We start from the raw sequence: 21,713 nt of genomic DNA, 5'->3' as shown, positions 1-21,713 counted from the left end.
TAGTGTTTGAGCTCCCTCCTTGAACTCTAGCCATTGTTTGGGTGTTGTTGGGTTTGTGTGCTGTGTTATAGGTACCTCTCGTGGTGAACGCCCATCCTGACCCTGTCTGTATTGGTGAGGTAATCCTGAGGAAGGCTAGACCCAGGCCCAGGCTTTCCATGAACCCAGTCACCAGACGAGACCCTGAAGGAGAAGACAGATTTGCTGATGGACTACCGCCAGGGGGGTCTCCCACCACTCTCTGAAGGCTGAAGCCCAGAGGGTGACCTGCTCTGTTCATCATGGATACTGTGGTGTTTGTATCATAGGAACAGGAGGGTCTGTCTCTATCATCCCCAGGCCCTGCTCCATCCCTGCACTGAGACTGTAAAGAGAAGGGTCTAGGCTGCAGACTGGATCCCTGACTGGAGCCTCTGTCTCTCTGATGACCACCAGGACTGTTGTTCAGTCCACCTGTCCACTGGTTGTGTTCTGTGTGGTGGTGGAGTCTCTGTCCCTCATGGTTCGGTCTCGGTTCCAACTCTTCAGAGGTCCACTCTCTCCCACCAGTAACGCTGGATATCAGGAGGCCTTCATGGACTGCAGACTGTAAACAAGTTGTACAGAAGAGCATAAAAAAGGTTTATATAACAAACTGCTGTACACACAAACATGACCCCTCTGTAGTCCGCTTTAGCTCAGTTAGTAGAGCATGTTAACCACAGTCAAGCCCATCGAACAGTGTGGTTCAAGTAGGGAGGCGTAGGGTAAATGATTTACATACAGCATCAGCATTCAGCAAGTAAAATATAGTATATTCTTTCTATCAAATATATCTTCATATATTTCAGGATGTTGTGTATCCCTGGAAATAATCAGAATTCATCTCAACATTACTTTTGAAAACATAACTTGTCCAAAAAAAGAAAGTTGTCTTTTGGCACAATTTACCGCGGGTATGTGGTAAGTTGAGTCGCAGGACAGGGTAAGTTAAGCCTCCTACACATTTTTTTACTGAATTAAATATTACCACTACCTTTTTAAAACCATGTCTATCGTTATGTCCCAAATACAATAACACAATTGCTTTTTTGTTTAAAGAAAATAATTTTAAGCATTGTTTAACACAGGCTTATCACCTAACAAACACTTGGAACTTTTTTTAAACACTTTTACCCTAGGCCCTGTTGTAACCTCATATCAGTGATAATGCCTTGCATTACACTGGGGAATAAATCAATTCCATTGGATCAACTTCCCCAAGGCAAACATTTTGACTATATTAGCCTATACAGCTGCATGGATGCACTTTTATTCTATGTTTAGGACCTCAATCTTATAGAGACCCCAAATTATGTATAGAACTATCTTAAAATGATACATTTTGAAACCTCTAACACTCATTTGACAATGTGTTTTTGGACTTAACCATGTGGTTTCTTCCCTCAGACTCCATGAAATTATGACCTATTTGGTCAAATGATTGTATGGTTACCTAGAAACGAGAGTTGTTGAACCTACCCCTTTGGCTCAACTTACTTAATTAATGATTCAAGAATGAAGTATAATGTTTTGGTTCCACTGAGATAAGGGAAACTCAGTCCCTGCAATGATACAAAAAAAACAAGCCAGTCAGCACAGATTAAATGTATTTAATTTCAACAAAATGGTCATACACTCACAACGTAAAGTACAGAACCTTTATTGCACAAGATAATGTGACAAGTAGAATAACTTTTCTCAATATGGTAAAACAACATTTTCTGTAAAACTGGTACCCTCGCTTTGATAAAATTAATTTTAGAATACTTTGGAAAATGTTCATCACATTACACACATCTTTACTACTTCATCTCAAGTAAACATTCATTAAGGGCCTATCATTTCCTCATAAAACCCCAGCATCAAACAACAGGACAAGGTTGAATCATTTTTACAGACACCGTCACATTCATCCCCCTTGGTGTTTTTCCAATTTTGTTGCATTACAACCTGTAATTTAAATAGATTTTTAGTTCGACTTCATGTAATGGACATACACAAAATAGTCCAAATTGGTTGAGTGAAAAAAAATATGCACACCACTTTGCTATAAAGCCTATAATTTGATAGATTGCACACAGGTGGACTTTACTTAAGTATCACATGATCAGTATATACACACACACACACACACACACACACACACACACACCTGTTCTGAAAGGCCCCAGAGTCTGGGGCACCACCAAGCAAGCGGCACCATGAAGACCAAGGAGCTCACCAAACAGATCAGGGGCAAAATTGTGGAGAAGTACAGATCAGGGTTGGGTTATAAAAAAATTCTGAAACTTTGAAAAATGGAAAGAATAAGTCACCACAACAAACCTGCCAAGAGAGGGCCGCCCACCAAAACTGACAGACCAGGCAAGGAGGGCATTAATCAGAGAAGCAACAAAGAGACCAAAGATAACCCTGAAGGAACTACAAAGCCCCACAGCGAAGATTGGAGTATCTGTCCATAGGACCACTTTAAGCCGTACACTCCACAGAACTGGGCTTTACGGAAGAGTGGCCAGAAAAAAGCCATTGCTTATTTTTTTCTTTAAGCAAACACGTTTGGTGTTCGGCAAAAGGCATGTGGGAGACTCCCCAAACATATGGAAGAAGGTACACTGGTCAGATGAGACAAATTGAGCTTTTTGGCCATCAAGGAAAATGCTATGTCTGACACAAACCCAACACCTCTCATCACCTCGAACACCATCCCCACAGTGATGCATGGTGGTGGCAGCATCATGCTACGGGGATGTTTTTCATCGGTAGGGACTGGGAAACTGGTCAGAATTGAAGGAATGATGGATGGCGATAAATACAGGGAAATTCTTGTAGGAAACCTGTTTGTCTTCCAGAGATTTGAGACTGGGAAGGAGGTTCACCTTCCAGTAGGTCAATGACCCTAAGCATACTGCTAAAGCAACACTCGAGTGTTTTAAGGATAAACATTTAAATGTCTTGGAATGGCTTAGTCAAAGCCCAGACCTCAATCCAATTGAGAATCTGTGGTATGACTTAAAGATTGCTGTACAACAGAGGAACCCATTCAACTTGAAGGAGCTGGAGCAGTTTTGCCTTGAAGAATGGGAATCCCAGTGGCTAGATGTGCCAAGCTTATAGAGACATACCCCAAGAGACTTGCAGCTGTTATTGTTACAGAAGGTAGCTCTACAAAGTATCGACTTTTGGGGGAGGGGTGGGGTGAATAGTTATGCACGCTCAAGTTCAGTTTTTTTGTCTTGTTTGTTTCACAAGAAAACATATTTTGCATCTTCAAAGTGGTAGGCATATTGTGTAAATCAAATGATACAAACCCCCAGAAAAATACATTAATTCCAGGTTGTAAGGTAACAAAATAGTAAAAATGACAAGGGTGTGAACACTTTCACAAGCCATTGTACTCATTCTCATTCTTTCCTCAGTTCACCTCATCCAGTTCCCAATTAAATCCAAAAACAACAATTGACTACAAACATACTAACTAGTACTACATTACATGTCACCACTATACTCTATACATGGGCCATGTGCATTTTCTTCTGGTGTATCCTGAGGTAGCTCCTCTCTGAGAACCTCTTCCCACAGTGCGTACAGGCAAACGGCCTCTCTCCCGTGTGGACCTTCAGGTGCATCTTTAGTTGGTGCTGGTGGGAGAACCTCTTCTCACACTGAGGGCAGCTGTAGGGCTTCTCCCCTGTGTGGACCCTCTGGTGCCTCTTCAGGTTTGATGAGTCCGAGAAACTGGCCCGGCACAGGTGGCAGCTAAACGGTTTCTCCCCCGTGTGCATCCTCTGGTGGATCTCCACCTGTTTGGGGAAACTGAAGGCTTTCCCACAGAATGAACACGGGAAGCGCTTCTCTTTGGCCCTGCCACCTTTGCTGATTCCGTCTCTGCTACTCTCATTTGTCAATGGGCTTGTGTAGCCATTTAGTGTTGAGGCGCTGGCATTGTCTGAGGTCTGGTTTAACATTAGGAGAGTGTGAGGCCGAAGGCCAGGGAGTGTCTGTGTTGTCGCAGGGTCCATGTTCCAGTTGATAGATCCTATAGAAGGCAGGCTGAAGGCAGCACCTGTTTGGGAGTTAACCTGAGGCCCCATCAGTCTCTCTGAATCACAACTATAGGAGCAGGATGGACCATCGCTAGCCGGGTCTGTGTCTGATCTCTCCCACCGCATACCAACACCTCCCCATCCCCGTAGACCAAATCGACGCCTCGCTCTGGTCTCCGCCAGTCTGTTGTCTTGGAGACTAAGTTTGGTTGTTTTGCATTCAATTGTCTGTTTCTGGTTGTGGTTAACAGTGTTGTTCCCCAGCCCAGAGTTGAGGATGCTGTTCCATCCCCTGGCCTCCACTAAGTCGCCTTTGGTCCTGGCCTGCTCGGTGGTGATGTCCCCTGGGCACTTGGCTGCACCCATCTGGATCTGGGAGTCCAAGATGGCCACCCAGTCTCCTCTGTTAGCATCCAGCCAACTTCCTTAAGGAAGAAGTAAGAAAATTAACTTTACAAACATGGCAGAGAACTTTACATATGGATTTTTTTGTCAATTTCATACAGTGTGTTTTTGTATGTAAACATAAGTTGTATTGATTTAATTTCACTATATCCAGGTGCATCACTATTCCCATTTTAAATCTATTACTGGTTATTACAGTGCATTTGGAAAGTTTTCAGACCACTTCCCTTTTTCCACATTTTTTACGTTACAACCTTATTCTAAAATTGTTTAAATAAATGTTTTAACTCGTCAATCTACACACAAGACCCCATAATGACAAAGCCAAAACTGTTGTTTAAAAAAAATAAAAAGACACCTTATTTACCTAAGTATTCAGACCCTTTGCTATGACACTCAAAATTGAGCTCCGGTGCATCCTGTTTCCATTGATCATCCTTGATGTTTCTACAACTAGATTGGATTCCACCTGTGGTTAAAAACTACCAAAAACCTCTTAGAGCTGGCCGTCCAGTCAAACTGAACAATCCGGGGAGAAGGGCCTTGGTCAGGGAGGTGACCAAGAACCTGATGGTCACTGACAGAGCTCCAGAGTTCCTCTGTGGAGATGGGAGAACCTTCCAGAAGGACAACCATCTCTGCAGCACTCCACCAATCAGGCCTTTATGGTAGAGTGGCCAGATGGAAGACACTCCTCAGTAAAAGGCACAAGACGGCCCGCTTGAAGTTTGCCAAAAGGCACCTAAAGGACTCTGACCATAAGAAACAAGATTCTCTGGTCTGATGAAACCAAGGACAACGACCCTAAGCACACAGGAGTGGCTTCGGGACAAGTCTCTGAATGTCCTTGAGTGGCCCAGCCAGAGCCCGGACTTGAACCTAATCTAACATCTCAGAGACCTGTAAATAGCTGTGCAGCGACGCTCCCCATCCAACCTGACAGAGTTTGAGGATCTGCAGAGAAGAATGGGAGAAACTACCCAAATACAGGTGTGCCAAGCTTGTAGTGTCATACAGAAGAATACTTGAGGCTGTAATCACTGCCAAAGGTCCATCACCTAAGTACTGAATACTTACAGTACCAATCAAACGTTTGGACACACCTACTCATTCCAGGGTTTTTCTTTATTTTTACATTGTAGAATAATAGTGAAGACAAACTATGAAATAACACATATGGAATCATAGTAACCAAAAAACTGTTAGAAGAATCAAAAATATTTTGATTTGTTTAAGTAGCCACCCTTTGCCTTGATGACAGCTTTGTATATTCTTGGCATTCTCTCAACCAGCTTCACCTGGAATGCTTTTCCAACGGTCTTGAAGGAGTTTCCACATATGCTGAGCACCTGTTGGCTGCTTTTCCTTCACTCTGCGGTCCAACTCATCTCAAACCTTCTTAAAGATAAACTTCTCCTTAATGCAACCGCTGTGTCAGATTTCAAAAAAGCTTTACGGCAAAAGCACACCATGCGATAATCTGAGTACAGTGCTCAGCCACCAAAACAAGCCATACAGATACCCGCCATGTTGTGGAGTCAACAAAAGCCAGAAATAGCGTTATAAATATTCACTTACCTTTGATCTTCATCGGAATGCACTCCCAGGAATCCCAGTTCCACAATAAATGTTTGTTTTGTTCGATAAAGTTAATCTTTATGTCCAAATACCTCCTTTTTGTTTGTGCGTATAGTTCACTAATCCAAATGAAAAGGCTAAGTCCAGACAAAGTAAAAAAAGTTCCATTAACGTTCGTAGAAACATGTCAAACGATATATATAATAAATCTTTAGGATGTTTTTATCATAAATCTAGAATAATATTCCAACCGGACAATTCCTTTGTCATTAGAATGTAAAGGGAATGGAGCTAACGTTCGCGCGCGATCAACAACCTTCAGCCAGACCCCTGGTTGAAACAGCTCTTATTCGCTCATTCTAAAGACTTGACTTCGAGTGGAAGCCTTCGGAAGTGCAATCTGACCCCATTTACACTGTATATTGGATAGGTAATCACTTGAAAAACTACAAACCTCAGATTTCCCACTTCCTGGTTGGATTCTTCTCAGGTTTTCGCCTGCCATATGAGTTCTGTTATACTCACAGACATCATTCAAACAGTTTTAGAAACTTCAGAGTGTTTTCTATCCAGGTCTACTAATAATATGTATATCCTAGCTTCTGGGCCTGATTGGCAGGCAGTTTACTCTGGGCATGCTTTTCATCCGGAAGTGAAAATATTGCCCCCTACCCCAAAGAAGTTTTAATTGGGTTAAGGTCGGGTCATCTGATGCAGCACTCCATCTTGGTCAAATAGCCCTTACACAGCCTGGAGGTGTGTTGAGTCATTGTCCTGTTGAAAAATAAATGAGTCCCACTAAGCTCAAACCAGATTGGATTGTGTATCACTGCAGAATGCTGTGGTAGCCATGCTGGTTAAGTGTGCCTTGAATTCTAAATAAATCACTGACAGTATCACCAGCAAAGCACCCCCACACCATCACACCACCTCCTCCATGCTTCACGGTGGGAACCACACATGCAGAGAACATCCGTTCACCTACTCTGCGTCACAAAGAATTTGGACTCAGCAGACCAAAGGACAGATTTCCACTGGTCTAATGTCCATTTCTTGTGTTTCTTGGCCCAAACAAGTCTGTTCTTCTTATTGGTGTCCTTTAGTAGTGTTTTCTTTGCAGAAATTTGACAAAGGCCTAATTCAAGCAATTGATGTTGTTTGTTTTTAGTTTGGCTGCAATCTGAAGTGCAGTTAATTGCCGATATCTGAGGCTAGTAACTAATGAACTTGTCTGCAGTAGAGGTAACTCTGGGTCTTCCTTTCCTGTGGCGGTCCTCATGAGAGCCAGTTTCATCATAGCGCTTGATGGATTTTGCGACTGCACTCGAAGAACCTTTCAAAATTCTTTCATTTTCTGTATTGACTGACCTTCATGTCTTAAAGTAATGATGGACTGTCGTTTCTCTTTGCTTATTTGAGCTGTTCTTGCCAAATTATGGAGTTGGCCTTTTACCAAATACGGCTATCTTCTGTATACCACCCCATACCTTGTCACAAAACAACTGATTGGCTAGAATGCATTAAGGAAAGAAATTCCACAAATGAACTTTTAACAAGGCCTGTTAATTGAAATGTGTTCCATTCCACCTCATGAAGCTGGTTGAGAGAATGCCAAGAGTGTGCAAAGCTGTCATCAAGGCAAAAGCTACTTTGAAGAAACTCAAATTATAAAATATTTTGATTTGTTTAACACAATGTTATTTAATTGATTTGATGTCTTCACTATTTTTCTACAATGTAGAAAATAATACAAGTTATACCTTGGAATTAGTAGGTGTGTTCAAACTTTTGACCGATACTGTATGTAAATGTAATATTTCCAGGAGTTTTTTGTCAATACATGTGCAAAAATTTCTAAACCTGTTTTTGCTTTGTCATTATTGGGTATTGTGTGTAGATTGAATTTTTAATTAAAACTTAAGGCTAACGTAACAATGTGGCGAAAGTCGAGGGGTCTGAATACTTTCCGGATGCACTGTATATACAAGGTTATTAAAGTAAACTAAAACAAACAAATCAAACTATTTAGTAAACTGACTATAATTAAGAAACCCATTTGAAAAACAAACTTATTTTTGACTCCAAAACAAACTAAAATCTATTATGAATCATGTTCAGTTGTAGTTTTTTCAACAAAACAATTGTGCGAAAATCTAAGAGTTTAGGCTTTTTCCTAATGGACTTTAAGCTTCTGAATCTGGTGGGTCACATTAAGATTTACTTTAATTTAAAGGTAGACTCAGCAAGATGACGTTGCCATGAGCAGCTCCGCAGATATTGTTTGCGTTCCCTTGCTCAGATGTTACATGCATCAACCAATGGTTGCGTACCACGTCAGACTGTGCAGTCGTGCACTAGATTGCTGTAACATGTTGGTAATGTTCCTCTGCTCAGACGGGCACTAGATATCTGTAGTGTTCCTCTGCTCAGACGTTGCTGACACGTGTCATGACGTTGCCCTCTTTGGGTACAGCAAGCCCCATCCCCCTCTCCCTGCCTCCTACACACAGGCTGATGTGGTCAGAGAGTGGTCGTAAATTCCTGAGGAGATGATCTCCTCATGGCCACAGTATAGAGACCGAGTGAATTTTCATAGAGAACAAAGGAATTTCTTCCACCTCACAGAACTTGAGGTCCGAACAACATTTATGTTCCGGAGAAGGTATAAAAGATTGGTGAAGAATCCAGCTACGAACTGGTCCATTTGTTACAACTTGGAAGCTCATGGGAGACGGTGCGGCAACGTTACCATAACGCTGTTTATATAATAGCCTCAGATATGAGGTTTACATCTAATTGTTGAATGAGTGAGGATGATAGTGTTTGTAAAATTGTGTAATGTGACTTTGGGCTGTTTAATGAAGGAAACTCTAATTCCCTTTGAGTTTAACTAAATCAGAGGACCGCCCATGAGCCCAGTTAGGGTCGAGCATCCTGGGACAGGCCCTTTTCTGCAACTCCCGAATAAAACCCCAACTTTGAGAATTTCTCTCAATCACAAGAGGACAAAGGTTGCAGACCAGCTTACCTCGATAAAGAGAGGGCCAAGGTTTGAGACTATTGCTGAATCTTTTAACCATACCACGTGGTTAAACTCTTAGACTATCGATATCGACAGAATAAAAACAAGTCTTTGATATTAATTACTAGTCTGCAGCTAGGAATTCGGTATCATTGAACACGAAGAACGACAACCGCCGAAACATCCATGCTATAACGACATGAGAGAGAGCAAACTCTCCAACAGAAACTAACTTTTCAACAGATCCCAACGACACACTGAGCGTAAATCTATATATTGATTGCAATGGTTCCTGAATGAGTGAGCTTTCATGTGCAAAGTATTAGCATTTCAAAATGTATAAATTATCAACTGTTGTCTTCTCAGTCGACCCACACTTCCCTTTTGTACACCAAGCCGGTTTAGCCCACTAGGGAAACTCCGTTATCATTTCCTTGTAACTATCAACTGTTTGTTTATGCATTTCTGTGAATTACTTAGTTAATAAATACATCAATTGTCTTAAATCATTTATGGATGACTCATAGTGAAGACTGGGTTCGTGTAGATATCCAACAATTTACGATGTTTGGAATGAGACTGATGTGAGGTAAAGTAAATAATTCACTAATTCGAAGACTAATTGATCAGATATAAAATATCTGAAAAGTTATTAGGAAAATTATAACTTTCATCTGAATATTTTCCTTGGTGCCCCGACTTCCTAGTTAATTACAGTTACATGATTAATCAGTTTAATCACATAAAACTAATTACAGAGAATCTTTGATTAAAAACTAAGTCTTCATTTAATGATAGTAAAGACACAACACATGCCAGATCTTAAAACACCTAGATGAATATTATACATATCAGCTAACCACATCATATGGTATAGCAGTATACCAAAAGCTGGTATGCAAAAAAGCCTATACAGGTGTTGCAAGATTTTGCTCTCACAGTCACACAGACCATCTGCGCATGGATGCGCTTCATGCTGCTACAACTTGGTAGCTACGGGATGAAAACAGCGTTGAAGTTTAGACTCCCTCTCCAAAGCTCCTCATCATTGAGGGAATTGACCGACTACTACTGTTTACTTGGTGCATCTGTCATCTCACTGAGTCTACCTTTAAACCTAACCTAATGACCTGACCCATCACCATATGCATTACTGCCCCACAGTGGCAAGAAGTGACATCCCCAAAAACAGAAATTATAAATGGCTCCGAGCCTCCCACACACAGGCTACTTTCTGTCCCTAAAACAAAAAAATATAAAAACGAAATAAATGTTTTTATAAAACTTCAAAGTGAGTAAATCAGTTCTGAAAACTAACAAACTAAACTGAATTTCAAATCAATCTTAAAACTAATAAATAAAAACACAAAACTATAACAAACTTTATGTAGGCTATATGTACTTCTTACCTTGCTCCCCCATCTTTAGTCCACTCAGCAGATCAATGCTCTCTGGTTCATCTTCTGTTGTCTCCTCTTTGACCAGCAGCAGATCCGACTTCCCATCTTCCATGTCTACTGACTGTAAGAGATGAGAAGATGTTGGATCAAGAAATCTGATATGAGCACCCTGCTATGGAACATCTTCTGATTGGGCAATGAGTAATATGCAAATATGTCAGTTGATTTGATTATTCATATTCTTTCAGGTTTTATCATTGCCATCATGTCTTTGAATGACAAAATTACTCAAGCCCAGGGCCAGTATCCACAGAGTCTCAGAGTAGGAGTGCTGTTCTAGGATCTCTTCATATAATCTTATTCATTATGATCTAAAAGGCTAAACTGATCCTAGATCAGCACTCATGTTCTATAAGGCTTTGTGGATACGGGCCCAGACCTAATACCATTCAGACAGTTTACAGTGGGCTCACCTCAGTGAGACTGTGTGTGGTCCTGTGCTGCTCAGCTGGTTCCTCTGTGGGTTCAGGAAGAGGTGTAGTCTTGTTGTCCTCTATGACCATGGTCCCCTCAGGGTTCTCCAGACCCTCCTCACAACCCTCCTCCTTCACCAGCAGCACCTCTTGACCCTCCTCCTGGATGAGAGGTGAGATACAGATTACACAGACATACACTCCCTCAGGTACATACACACAAATAATAAACACACTTTCAATATGTGGGGGCCATACTTGCAAACATTAGAACAAGTTAAATGTAGCTCTTTACACTCGTACCCATATGCAGGGTTAAAAATAGCAGATTTTGACTGACAAGTGCCTAAACTGGAATCCTATACAGTAACACGCAATACATGACGTCAGAGATCAGGGCCTCCCCTTCACAGAGCAGTAATGGTTTTGACTGACAACGGTTCTGAACTTGAACACCATGTGCGGCAAGAAGTTGACCCCTCCCGCGAATTGCGCAATTTTAGCCATTTTTTTGTTGTCTGAGTGAGGGAAATGCTGTACATAAAGAGGACTTCATGTATTTTGCAAGATGCTATGTTGAGGATTATCATAAATACCCCTTTGATGTCATACAAGCAAGCCAAACACCCATTTGTCCAAATGTGCACTTCACATTTGCATATCATAAAACTAATGTAATATATACATCGTCAACATTTCTGATCACTCACTATGCTTGATGTACTGTTACAAGATGACATGGCATCATACCCTGGTTCTTCTGACCAGCAATAACATCTGCTAAATGTTTATGCGACCAATGTGATTTTGAACAGAATAAATTTAGCGGAGAACACACATCTGAATGCACTTGTGACTATTCTGTGCGCACCAAATGTATGATCTGCTTCTCTGAATTGCCTTGTGCAAGCCAAAAACTGTAAGATTGGTAATAGAACATGCTTTCAAATTATGCCCACCTGAGCAGATTGTGATTTAAATGAACCGTTTCTGGAATTTTAATTTTTTTAAATTTTACCTTTATTTAACTAGGCAAGTCAGTTAAGAACAAATTCTTATTTTCAATGACGGCCTAGGAACAGTGGGTTAACTGCCTGTTCAGGGGCAGAACGACAGAATGCGTGAACAATAGTAATTGTGTGATGGCAGGGATGCAGGGCTGTGTTCCAAAGAAAACAACTTGGTCTAGTTGCTCAACAGCACAGCTAGTAGAGCACAAAATAGCTCCTAATATAGTTTATTATTCTTTGAGTCATAAAAGTGCATTGAAATAACGTAGGAACTGCACACATTTTGGAGAGGTGGGTGTGGCCACTTGGAGATACCAGTTAGACCTCCCACTCAAACCTAATTGTTTTGTTTCATGTTACTCTTTCTCAACCTTTTCCGGGAATATTCTTCGTTACTGAATGTATTCAGAGTATTTTCAGATTTCGTTATTAACAAATGCGGCAAAAATGACAGTAAATGTAAAAATAAAACACTAATCAACAGTTAATGTTTGGATTCAGTCTTGTCAGATTAACTGCTTTATCCTCACCTTTAGTCAAATTTTCCCATAATCTCCAAATGGATCCTTACTAATTAGTGACCTTAATTCATCAATCGAGTACAAACCCTGCAGACACTCGGCCCCCCATGGAATGAGTTTGACAAGTTTAATATAGGCCAATTCCCACGAGTGTAAGGGGTTAAGCCTCGCCCTATTAACATGGTTGACGTAGTGGCACGTGATCAAAGGCTACACGTTAGCTGTTCCCATTACACACACTTGCACATTTAGCCCTATGCAAACCTCACCAGGTGGCCGTGATTATTTCCGGTAACACGTTCTGTATTAGCTTATCAACGATCTTAAACTTTTTCTCCACAAACCAATGGCATTTCTTAAAATAGGTCAACTTGGCCACCAGAGGGATACATTTCAAACTCCAAGGTTTACTTTTGTTCCTCTTCACTTGGCCGGTGTCAATATTGTATGATCATCGCACCCTTGACTAGGATACTTACGTTTTCGTATATATGACAAAATCCCACGTTTTTGCTTAATACCTTTCTCATACATCCATGTGCTCTTACGGGAAAAATATGTAGGTCTATACAACATTTAAGTTTGTCGTGCATAGTAAAAAAAAAAAGAACGTTGTAGGGAGCCTTACGACAAATAGCTGTCATGTACTGTAGCCATCATTGCTCTTCAGGTGACAGAGCTAAAGCGGTTTACTCGTAAACGACTGTTCATTATCCGCGGGTTCGAGAACCCCTTGCTTCAAACATTTTTGTTACGGGCAAATATTGTTCACTGCTGGTCCACACACGTGACGGAGTGGATGATTATAATCATGCATATATAACATTCTATATGTAAGTGTAGACCTACACGTCTATATAATTAAGCAATAAGGCCTGAGGGTGTGTGGTATATGGCCAATATACCACGGCTAAGGGCTGTTCTATAGCATGACACAACGCGGAGTGTAACCTGTAATCCTACTCTTTTATACTTGGTAATGCTCATTCAAGTAAAATAACACATGTGACGAAGTAGCTGATTATAAAAATGCATATAAAACGTTGTAGGGCTACATTTAGGTGTACATGTCTATGTAATATAGCCTATGCAATATGATTATTAGGCAGTGGCAGTGTTTGTCTGCAAGGCTAAAGAAAGATGGTCATTCTTAATTGTCAAGCTGTTGGCTACATCCCTTCAACACACTAACACAAATATAATTCTACATTTCAAGGGGGGGGGGGGAACTAATGTGAGATTCGAACCCTTGCAGATTGTGGAGCTAGGCACTCTACACAGAGGGCAATTTGACCAGTCAGTTAAATACACGTGTAGTTTTTGATTATCAGTACAGGATTTTATACTTCTGTTAAGGACTGTTCCATGACACGTCGAACTACATTGACGATTTTTATTTGGCTAATACCGAATTTGATACAGGAAATAATCACAGCCATCTGGTGAGGTTATCATAGGGCTACATGTGCATGTAATGGGAACAGCGAACATGTAGCCTTTGATTACATGCTACTACTTCAAGGATTTGAATTTGCTGATACTTAAACTTCACCTTTAACGTCAACTTTTAATGTTCGCAAGTACGGCCCCAACGTGTTTACCCATCCCCAATACGTTTTGAGTCCTATACTGTAGTTACAGAATGACTTCATTGCTCAACTCATCATGGACATAAATATGATGTTGTGGGTAAAGAGAAGGCAGTTATGATAAGTCAAAAGTCAGACAAATGTGACTAAACTATTTTGACGTGTACAGTAGGTGTTTGTTAGTGTGTGGGTATGTGTAGGTATATTTAGTAAGTGTATATTGGTAATAAAGTCCTGTTGGTTGCTGTTGCATAACAGGGTGAGATGTATACTAAAGAGTGAATGAAAGTCTCAGTATGAAAAGTCCCATTTTGTGTTTTATTGAACATAAGTTTTAAATAAACCATATGAAAACCACACACACATGATAAACGACAAATTCTCATTAAAGGTGTCTTGGGGGGGGGGGGGGGGGGATTAAGTAGTTCAATGAAAGTAACGAAATAGGCATTTGAACATCATATAGCCTACACATTAGAAACAACATGTAACAGACTTTAGGCATGTGGCTTATACACAGTGTACAAACCATTAGCAACACCTGCTCTGTCCATGGCATAGACTGACCAGGTGAAAGCCATGATCCCCCTACTGAAGTCACCTGTTAAAATCACTTCAGATCAGTGTAGATGAAGGGGAGGTGACAGTTTAAGGAAGGATTTTAAGCCTGGAGGTAATTGCGACATAGATTGTGTGTGTGTGTGCCATTCAGAGGGTGAATATGCAAGACAAAATATTTAAGGGCCTTTGAACAAACGGGGTATGTTAAGACATATGCAGCCAAATTGAGTCAGCATCCCTGTTGAACGCTTTCGACACCTTGTCGTGTCCGTGCCTCGACAAATTGAAGCGGTTCTGAGAGGAAAAGGGGGTGTAACTCGATAGTAGGAAGGTGTTCCTAATGTTTTGTACACTGAATGTATATCACAATGTATGTGTATTTATTGGTGATCCCGATTAGCTGCTGCCAAGTGAATGGTTTGTCCTAAATACATTGCTTTTAGTTTTTTAATATTTAGTACTAGCTTATTACTTGCCGCCCATTCTAAAACTGACTGTAGTTCTTTAAGTGTTGCAGTGATTTCACTTGCTGTGGTAGCTGACGTGTATAATGTTCAGTTATCAGCATGCATGTATCTTTTATTCGCCATACAGCCAACTTTTTTCCCTCCTTTCTCTTAATATCTCAAAAGGTATTGCCAGTATCAAATCCTAAATTTGTATTTCTACCTAACTACCTAGTAATCAATTTGGTAAAGCTGTGCCTACCGTGTAGTTTGATTGACATGCATTACGCTCTTCAATTCTTGATGGTTGCTTTGCACAGTCCTGTAACCATCATCCCACCAGTTTCTAAACTTTGAGGCACGTCACTTCGCATAGCCCACCACTAAGTGTGCACTGTTTTCTTAACCACAACTTGGTGGATCCATAAAGAATTGCTGTGAGAATAAATATCACTGAATGACAAAAAAATAATGGAATAAAGTAGGCTAATGCAATTGTGGGCATGTATCAAATTGTTGCTTGATGAAACTCCCAAAGTCATCCAATCGGTGGTAATAAATTTGAAGCAATAGCCTACCTACGTGGTCGACTAAATCATCATTTCAGCACCATTTTGATTGGGACTGCACCCTCGTGCTGCTTTGAGACAAGCGTTGGGACTCGTCTTGATAAATCAATGTCAGATTTTTGTTTCCCTTGAACCTCTGTTTGGATATTGGTTAGGCTACAATTAGACTGGGGAAATGTTAGCTCTGTTGAGGTGAGAGCTGCTCATGATTATGGTAGCTAAGTTGAGGTGTGTGCTGCTCATGATCATGTTGTATAGTTGGCTCATTTATTTGAAAATGGCAGCATGTAATATAGGCCTATGCAGTGTAACAAGTGGATTATTTTGCTCTTCACTTGCAGTTGCTTAGTAGCCTACGCCTACTCTCGACCAAAACTCTGACTTCACAGACTTAGCTGAGCAAATCAGAAGCATTCAATAATGTAGTCTAATTCAAGTGTAGACCTATTATTTTGCTCGATCGCGTATAGGCAACTCCAAAAGCCTGCGGAAATTGTGAAATATATAGTCAACTTTTATTTTCTATCAGTATCATGATGAAGATAAGACCCTGCTCCCTAACAAAGTGGAGCGAGAGTAGGAAATAGATGAAAGGTGGATCAAAAAAGCATGGGCTTGGGCTCTGTTTCAGAATATCACAACAGCGGTTGTGTAGGAAATATATTATTTGTATTTTATTCTTACTATAAAAAGTGTGTTGACTGAATGGGGTGAGTTTGATGAACTATTGACTTCATTTATACATAACATAATTAAACTCTGCTAAGCCTATTTTATTCCTTTGAAAATACATTTGATTAGTCTAATGTATTTATTTTTTGATCGTGTATATTCAATGGATTTATTCAAATAAACGGCCACCAGCATGCGCACAGGAGGTATAAAAGGCGATTGCAGGCAAGAATGTGGTAAAAATGTGCCTGTTTGTAAGGGGGTCATACCATAAATCTGTGAAAGCAGTAAAACAGGCTTTACTCAGCGCCAGCTCATTAGTAAAGACAAAAAAAAGGGGCATAGACAACTGCCTTGAGAAATGCCCGACTACCTGGATTATGTTGGAGGCTTCCATTCAAGAACACCCTCTGTGTTCTGTTAGACATGTAACTCTCAATCCACGAATTAGCAGAGCATGTAAAGGCATAACATGCATTTTTCCAGCATCAAATTATGATCGATAATGCCAAAATCTGCACTGAAGTCTAACAAAATATCTCCCACAAGCTTCTTATTATCAATTTCTTCCAGCCAATCATCATTGCGTAAGTGCAGTACATGGTGAGTGCTCTTCCCTATAAGCATGCTGAAAGTCAGTTGTTAATTTGCTTATTGTGAAATAGCATTGTATCTGGTAAAACAATTTTTTTCCAAAAGTTTACTAAGGGTTGGTAGCTGGTTGATTGGTCGGCTGTTTGAGTTTGTAAAGGGTGCTTTGCTATTCTTGGGTAGCAGAATTACTTTGCTTCCCTCCAGGCCTGAGGGCACTTACTTTCCTGTAAGCTTAGATTGAAGAGATAGCAAATAGGAGTGGCAATATAGTCCGTTACCATTCTCATTCAAGTTGTCAGATGCAATATTCAAACCAGGAATATTCAACAATGAAATGTGTTACTTTCGCTACTCCAAATTAATCTGTGGACATTTTCCGCTGACAACAATGAAAAGTAATCTTTGTCATTAATGCAGGGTTTGATCTAAACGTAATAAGCTATAACATGGAATGGTTTCTAGTTTATAGTGGAATGGTTTTTCTGCTGGTGTATCCTAAGGTATCTCCTCTCTGAGAACCTCTTCCCACAGTGCGGACAGGCGAAAGGCCTTTCTCCCGTGTGGACCTTCAGGTGCCTCTTCAGGCTGCCAGCCTGGGTGAAGCGCATGTTACACTGGGGGCAGCTGTAGGGTTTCTCCCCTGTATGGACCCTCTGATGCCTCTTCAGGTCACTAGACTGGGTGAAGCGCATATGACACTGGGTACAGCTGAAGGGTTTCACCCCTCTGTGGACCCTCTGGTGCCTCTTCAGGTCACTAGACTGGGTGAAGCGCATGTGACACTGGGTACAGTTAAATGGTTTAACCCCTTTGTGGACCCTCTGATGGATATCCACACTATGAGGGCTGCTGAAACCTTTGTTACAGAACATGCAGAGGAACCGTTTCTCTTTACTATTGCCTGATGTTGCTCCCCCTCCCGGAGCCTGGACTCTAGCCCTGTCGTTTGAGTGCAATACCTGATCGAAAAGGACGCGGCCGTGTGAATCGGAAGGACCCATCATCGTGGACACTGTGTCACAGTCTCCGAACGTGTATAAAGGCGAGTGGGTCGCAACATTTGAATTTGTCCCTAAGCTTTCCCTGTAATCTAAGCAATATCTTCCTTGTGAGTGTCTGTTTCCCAGGTGACTATCTGCATTCCACGTGGGAGAAATGTCGCCCTCCACTTTCACAGTCACATCATTTACGACCAGACCCTCCACCTTCTTATCTTGGCACCCTTCAGAGTATACACTACTACTGTACTGGTTCCAGTCCCCTCTCGACAGATCAGTCTGTGTCTTTAAACCCAAGGGCATGTTGCCAGGGTCCATCTCTGTAGAGTAAGAAGAAAGCGTATCCTCACCGCCAGTGTCTAATACATCACCATCCTCACGGGAATGAACCATCCTCTCGTTCTGGTGAAATACCGGTACATAGTCTGAGCCGGGAGCAGGAAAGCCCAGTCTCCACAGCCCAAGTCTCTCTGGGTCTGATCTGTGGTCAGATCCTGTGTGTAAGAGCCTGTGTGTTACAGTTAAAGTCTTGGTGTCTGTCTCGGAATTGAGGACGGAGTTCAGTGTTCCACTGACCTCCATGATGCTGCATCGAGTCCTGGGTTGTGCTGGGGTGGTGGTGGGGTCCTCTGTGGCTACATGGGTTGCTACAGTTGCTCCAGTCTGGATGTCTCTGCTGTGCTGCGGGTTCTCCTCTCCTTCAGACCTCTCCTGCTTGACCTCAGGACCTGCAGTCTCTGCATCTGTAGACTGACATAAGAGAGGTTATCGGTACATGAGTTAAACTGGATAACAAAGAGTATGTTTACATGCACAGTAAAAATGATATATTAAACTGATTATGGCAGTAGGCAGATTATGCAATAGTTATGGAAACACTTTACTCTGCTTATCTTAATCGCCTTAAGGTCAAAATCGAAGTAAGCATACGCCGATTAAAAGACCTGGTTTTCTGAGCAATCTTTTCAATTATTAGGACATGTAAACACCTTAAAATCGGTGTTCCAGCGGTGTATTTGATCTGCGCATATACTAACACTAGCCGAACGAGCCTCCCTCTGTGGATAGTCAGATTAATAAAAAAGTTAAATCAAAACGTTGACATGCTTTGCAAGAAAAACAATTTCCATAATGTAGAAAATCACCAATCAAAATAAACATTCTATCATGTTATTTTTGGGAAGCATATTTGATTCTGAATTGGGACTTGTAATGTTTGTAAAAACTACTTCTAAGATGCATACATTCAGTTGATCCAAACTCACTTCACTAGAGTTAATCAATCACATTATTGTGTGCATGTAACTGTACACAATGTCGTAGGGAAGTCTCACAAGGTCCCCAATGGCAGATAAATAAGGATGTACATGTAAGCAAGTGAATAGCTGAGGGGAGCCTTTCTGAAATAAAAGGGCCACATTTGATTTACAAATAGCACATTTTATGTAACACTATTACACTAACCTCTATCACGATAACGTTCTGGGTTGAGGTTTTACTCTCCTCATCAACAGTGATTGGTTGTTCATCTTTCCATGTATCGTGTCCCAATGGCTTCACAATGCTCCTGTGGCCTCCAGTGAGATGTCCTTCACCTGAGTGTGTGATTGGGGGAAAAGATGTGGTTAGGTTAGGGGGGGGGGGGGGGTAATATCTTCTGTATATCAGGGGGAGTTGCAGCACCCCTACTTCCCATGGTTATGTTGACACCATCTACAATTGGCAAGGATGTAAGGTAACACTTAGAACTTCTTGATATACTATTTATTGATTTCATGGATCACATTGTTTTCATTGAGTAAATAATTGGAAATGCAGTAAATCAAGATTTTGGTTAGAATATGATAGCCATATTGCACAAAGACACTAAGTAATCATACTATCCAAAAACTGACTAAGACCCAATTCTGGGTAACACATCTGAACACGTGCAGAGGGGAACAGGGCGACATACAATGAGCTATATGCAAGCATTTCGCTGCACCCGCAATAACATTTAAACACGTGTATGTGACTAATACAATTTTATGTTAACTGCGACAAGCCGCGCAGCCTCAGACTTCTGCAAAATGTACCTCTTGCCATTCCTCTGTATCGGTCAAGGATCTTGACACTACTGGGACGACTGGCGAGAACGCGCTCTCGTATTGTCCTCTCTGCGCGCTCCCGTGACACCTTCAGTTCTAGTAGTTTCCTCCGCAATGCCCTGTTTTCTTTCTGGCTTTGAGTTATTTCTAAACGAAACACCGCATAGTCGTCGTCTACGAGTTTACATATCTCTGCCACTGCTGCATTCGCTAGCACCTCCAAGATGGAGGCTATTTGAGTGTGAAAACCTATACAGTTAGCCATTGTTAGCAGCTAATTAGCGTCACCTAGCTACATCTATCAACCAAGTCCCGTCTCCAATGCGAATTAAATACTGCCTGGTGTAAGTACCTGATGCTGTGCTGTTAAATTAGTCATATGTTTCAGTTCCATGGTGTTAATAAATGTCAAACTTGGTACCGTTGTGACTCGATGGAGCTGCGGACGAGATTAACAATTGATTTACCGCGAGAGTTTGGACTGATGATGATGATGATGGAGTCGGATATCGCTGAGATTTGCTCAAATTAAAAATCAAGAGCACGCCAGCGTGTAGTCCTAAAACCCGGAAATAAGTTAACTCTGGTTCTTTCGGCCAGCCTTGTGGGAAAACTGAATGGGGAAAGGATAGGGGCCGAAAATAAGGTATGAGGAAATAAACTATAATGAATCAAATTAATCGTCAGCGCACAGATACAGTATAACCAAGCCAATTTGCCAATGCAGCCTAAATGTGGTATTTCAAATAAACACCCTATTGACCAACAGTTATCTGCACACAGTGGCCGTTCTAGATTGTATGGCTCCCTGGGCGAACCCCCCTCCCCCCCACCATTCTGCACTAACTGTCATTTTTATTCAGACAGTTGGAGCAACACAAATAAATAATCATAACATTTAAAACTATATCAATATAGTTTTATAGACTCATATCAAAAAGTAACAAAGACAAATAGAAACAAATGTGTTGAATTTGTCACTGGAGTGTCAATACATTACCCATCCCCCAACACGGTCAACCAAGAGTTACAACTAAACCAATTCACCTTGGGTGTGCAGACTGGCTTTACATGAATGATTTCACACAAACCTGGAAAAATTTCAACAATATGTCTGTGACTTATATCTCCCTCACTAACATTAAACATCAGCTATCTGAGCAGCTAACCGATCGCTGCAGCTGTACACAGCCCATCTGTAAATAGCCCATCCAATCTACCTACCTCATTCCCATATTGTTTTTATTTACTTTTTTGATCTTTTGCACACCAGTATTTCTACTTGTACATCATCATCTGCACATCTATAACTCCAGTGTTAATTTGCTAAATTGTAATTACTTCGCTACTATGGCCTATTCATTGCATTACCTACTCATGCCATTTGCACACACTGTATATAGACTTTTTTTCTATTGTGTTATTGACTGTACGTTTGTTTATTCCATGTGTAACTCTGTTGTTTGTGTCGCACTGCTTTGCTTTATCTTGGCCAGGTCGCAGTTGTAAATGAGAACTTGTTTATAACTGGCCTACTTGGTTAAATAAAGGTGAATTAAAAAAATACAAAAAATAATTAAAATAAAACTATATATTCACAGTATTATGAATTAATTGTGGAATTATTTGGTAGCATTTCATAGTGTGACTGATTTTATTAATTGATTTAGTACTGTACAAAGTTAGAGGTGCGCTATTTGATAGATTTCCCTGCTCCCCCTACC

The 21,713-nt window shown here is 41.0% G+C and overlaps 1 protein-coding gene across 2 annotated transcripts; it reads right to left on the bottom strand.

The window, feature by feature from the left end:
• Nucleotides 1-1,615: 1,615 nt before the first annotated feature.
• On the bottom strand, nt 1,616-20,448 carry LOC135507644 (zinc finger protein 181-like). 2 transcript variants are annotated; one of them, XM_064927222.1, is made up of 7 exons: nt 19,978-20,448; nt 19,367-19,497; nt 18,892-18,960; nt 18,479-18,652; nt 10,943-11,104; nt 10,479-10,590; nt 1,616-4,489 (listed from the first exon to the last, which is right to left on the bottom strand). In XM_064927222.1, the coding sequence occupies exons 1-7, from the start codon at nt 20,252-20,254 to the stop codon at nt 3,528-3,530; spliced, it is 1,887 nt and encodes a 628-aa protein (XP_064783294.1). In that variant the 5' UTR covers nt 20,255-20,448; the 3' UTR covers nt 1,616-3,527. The 2 variants fall into 2 exon arrangements, with proteins under 2 accessions (XP_064783294.1, XP_064783295.1); XM_064927223.1 differs by lacking the exon at nt 18,892-18,960.
• Between the last annotated feature and the right edge of the window lie 1,265 nt (nt 20,449-21,713).

The sequence above is a fragment of the Oncorhynchus masou genome, chromosome 21 (assembly GCF_036934945.1).
Source record: "Oncorhynchus masou masou isolate Uvic2021 chromosome 21, UVic_Omas_1.1, whole genome shotgun sequence".
Lineage (NCBI taxonomy): Eukaryota > Metazoa > Chordata > Actinopteri > Salmoniformes > Salmonidae > Oncorhynchus > Oncorhynchus masou.
The sequence above is the reverse complement of the archived record's forward strand: the minus strand, read 5'-3'. Positions and strand labels throughout refer to the sequence as shown.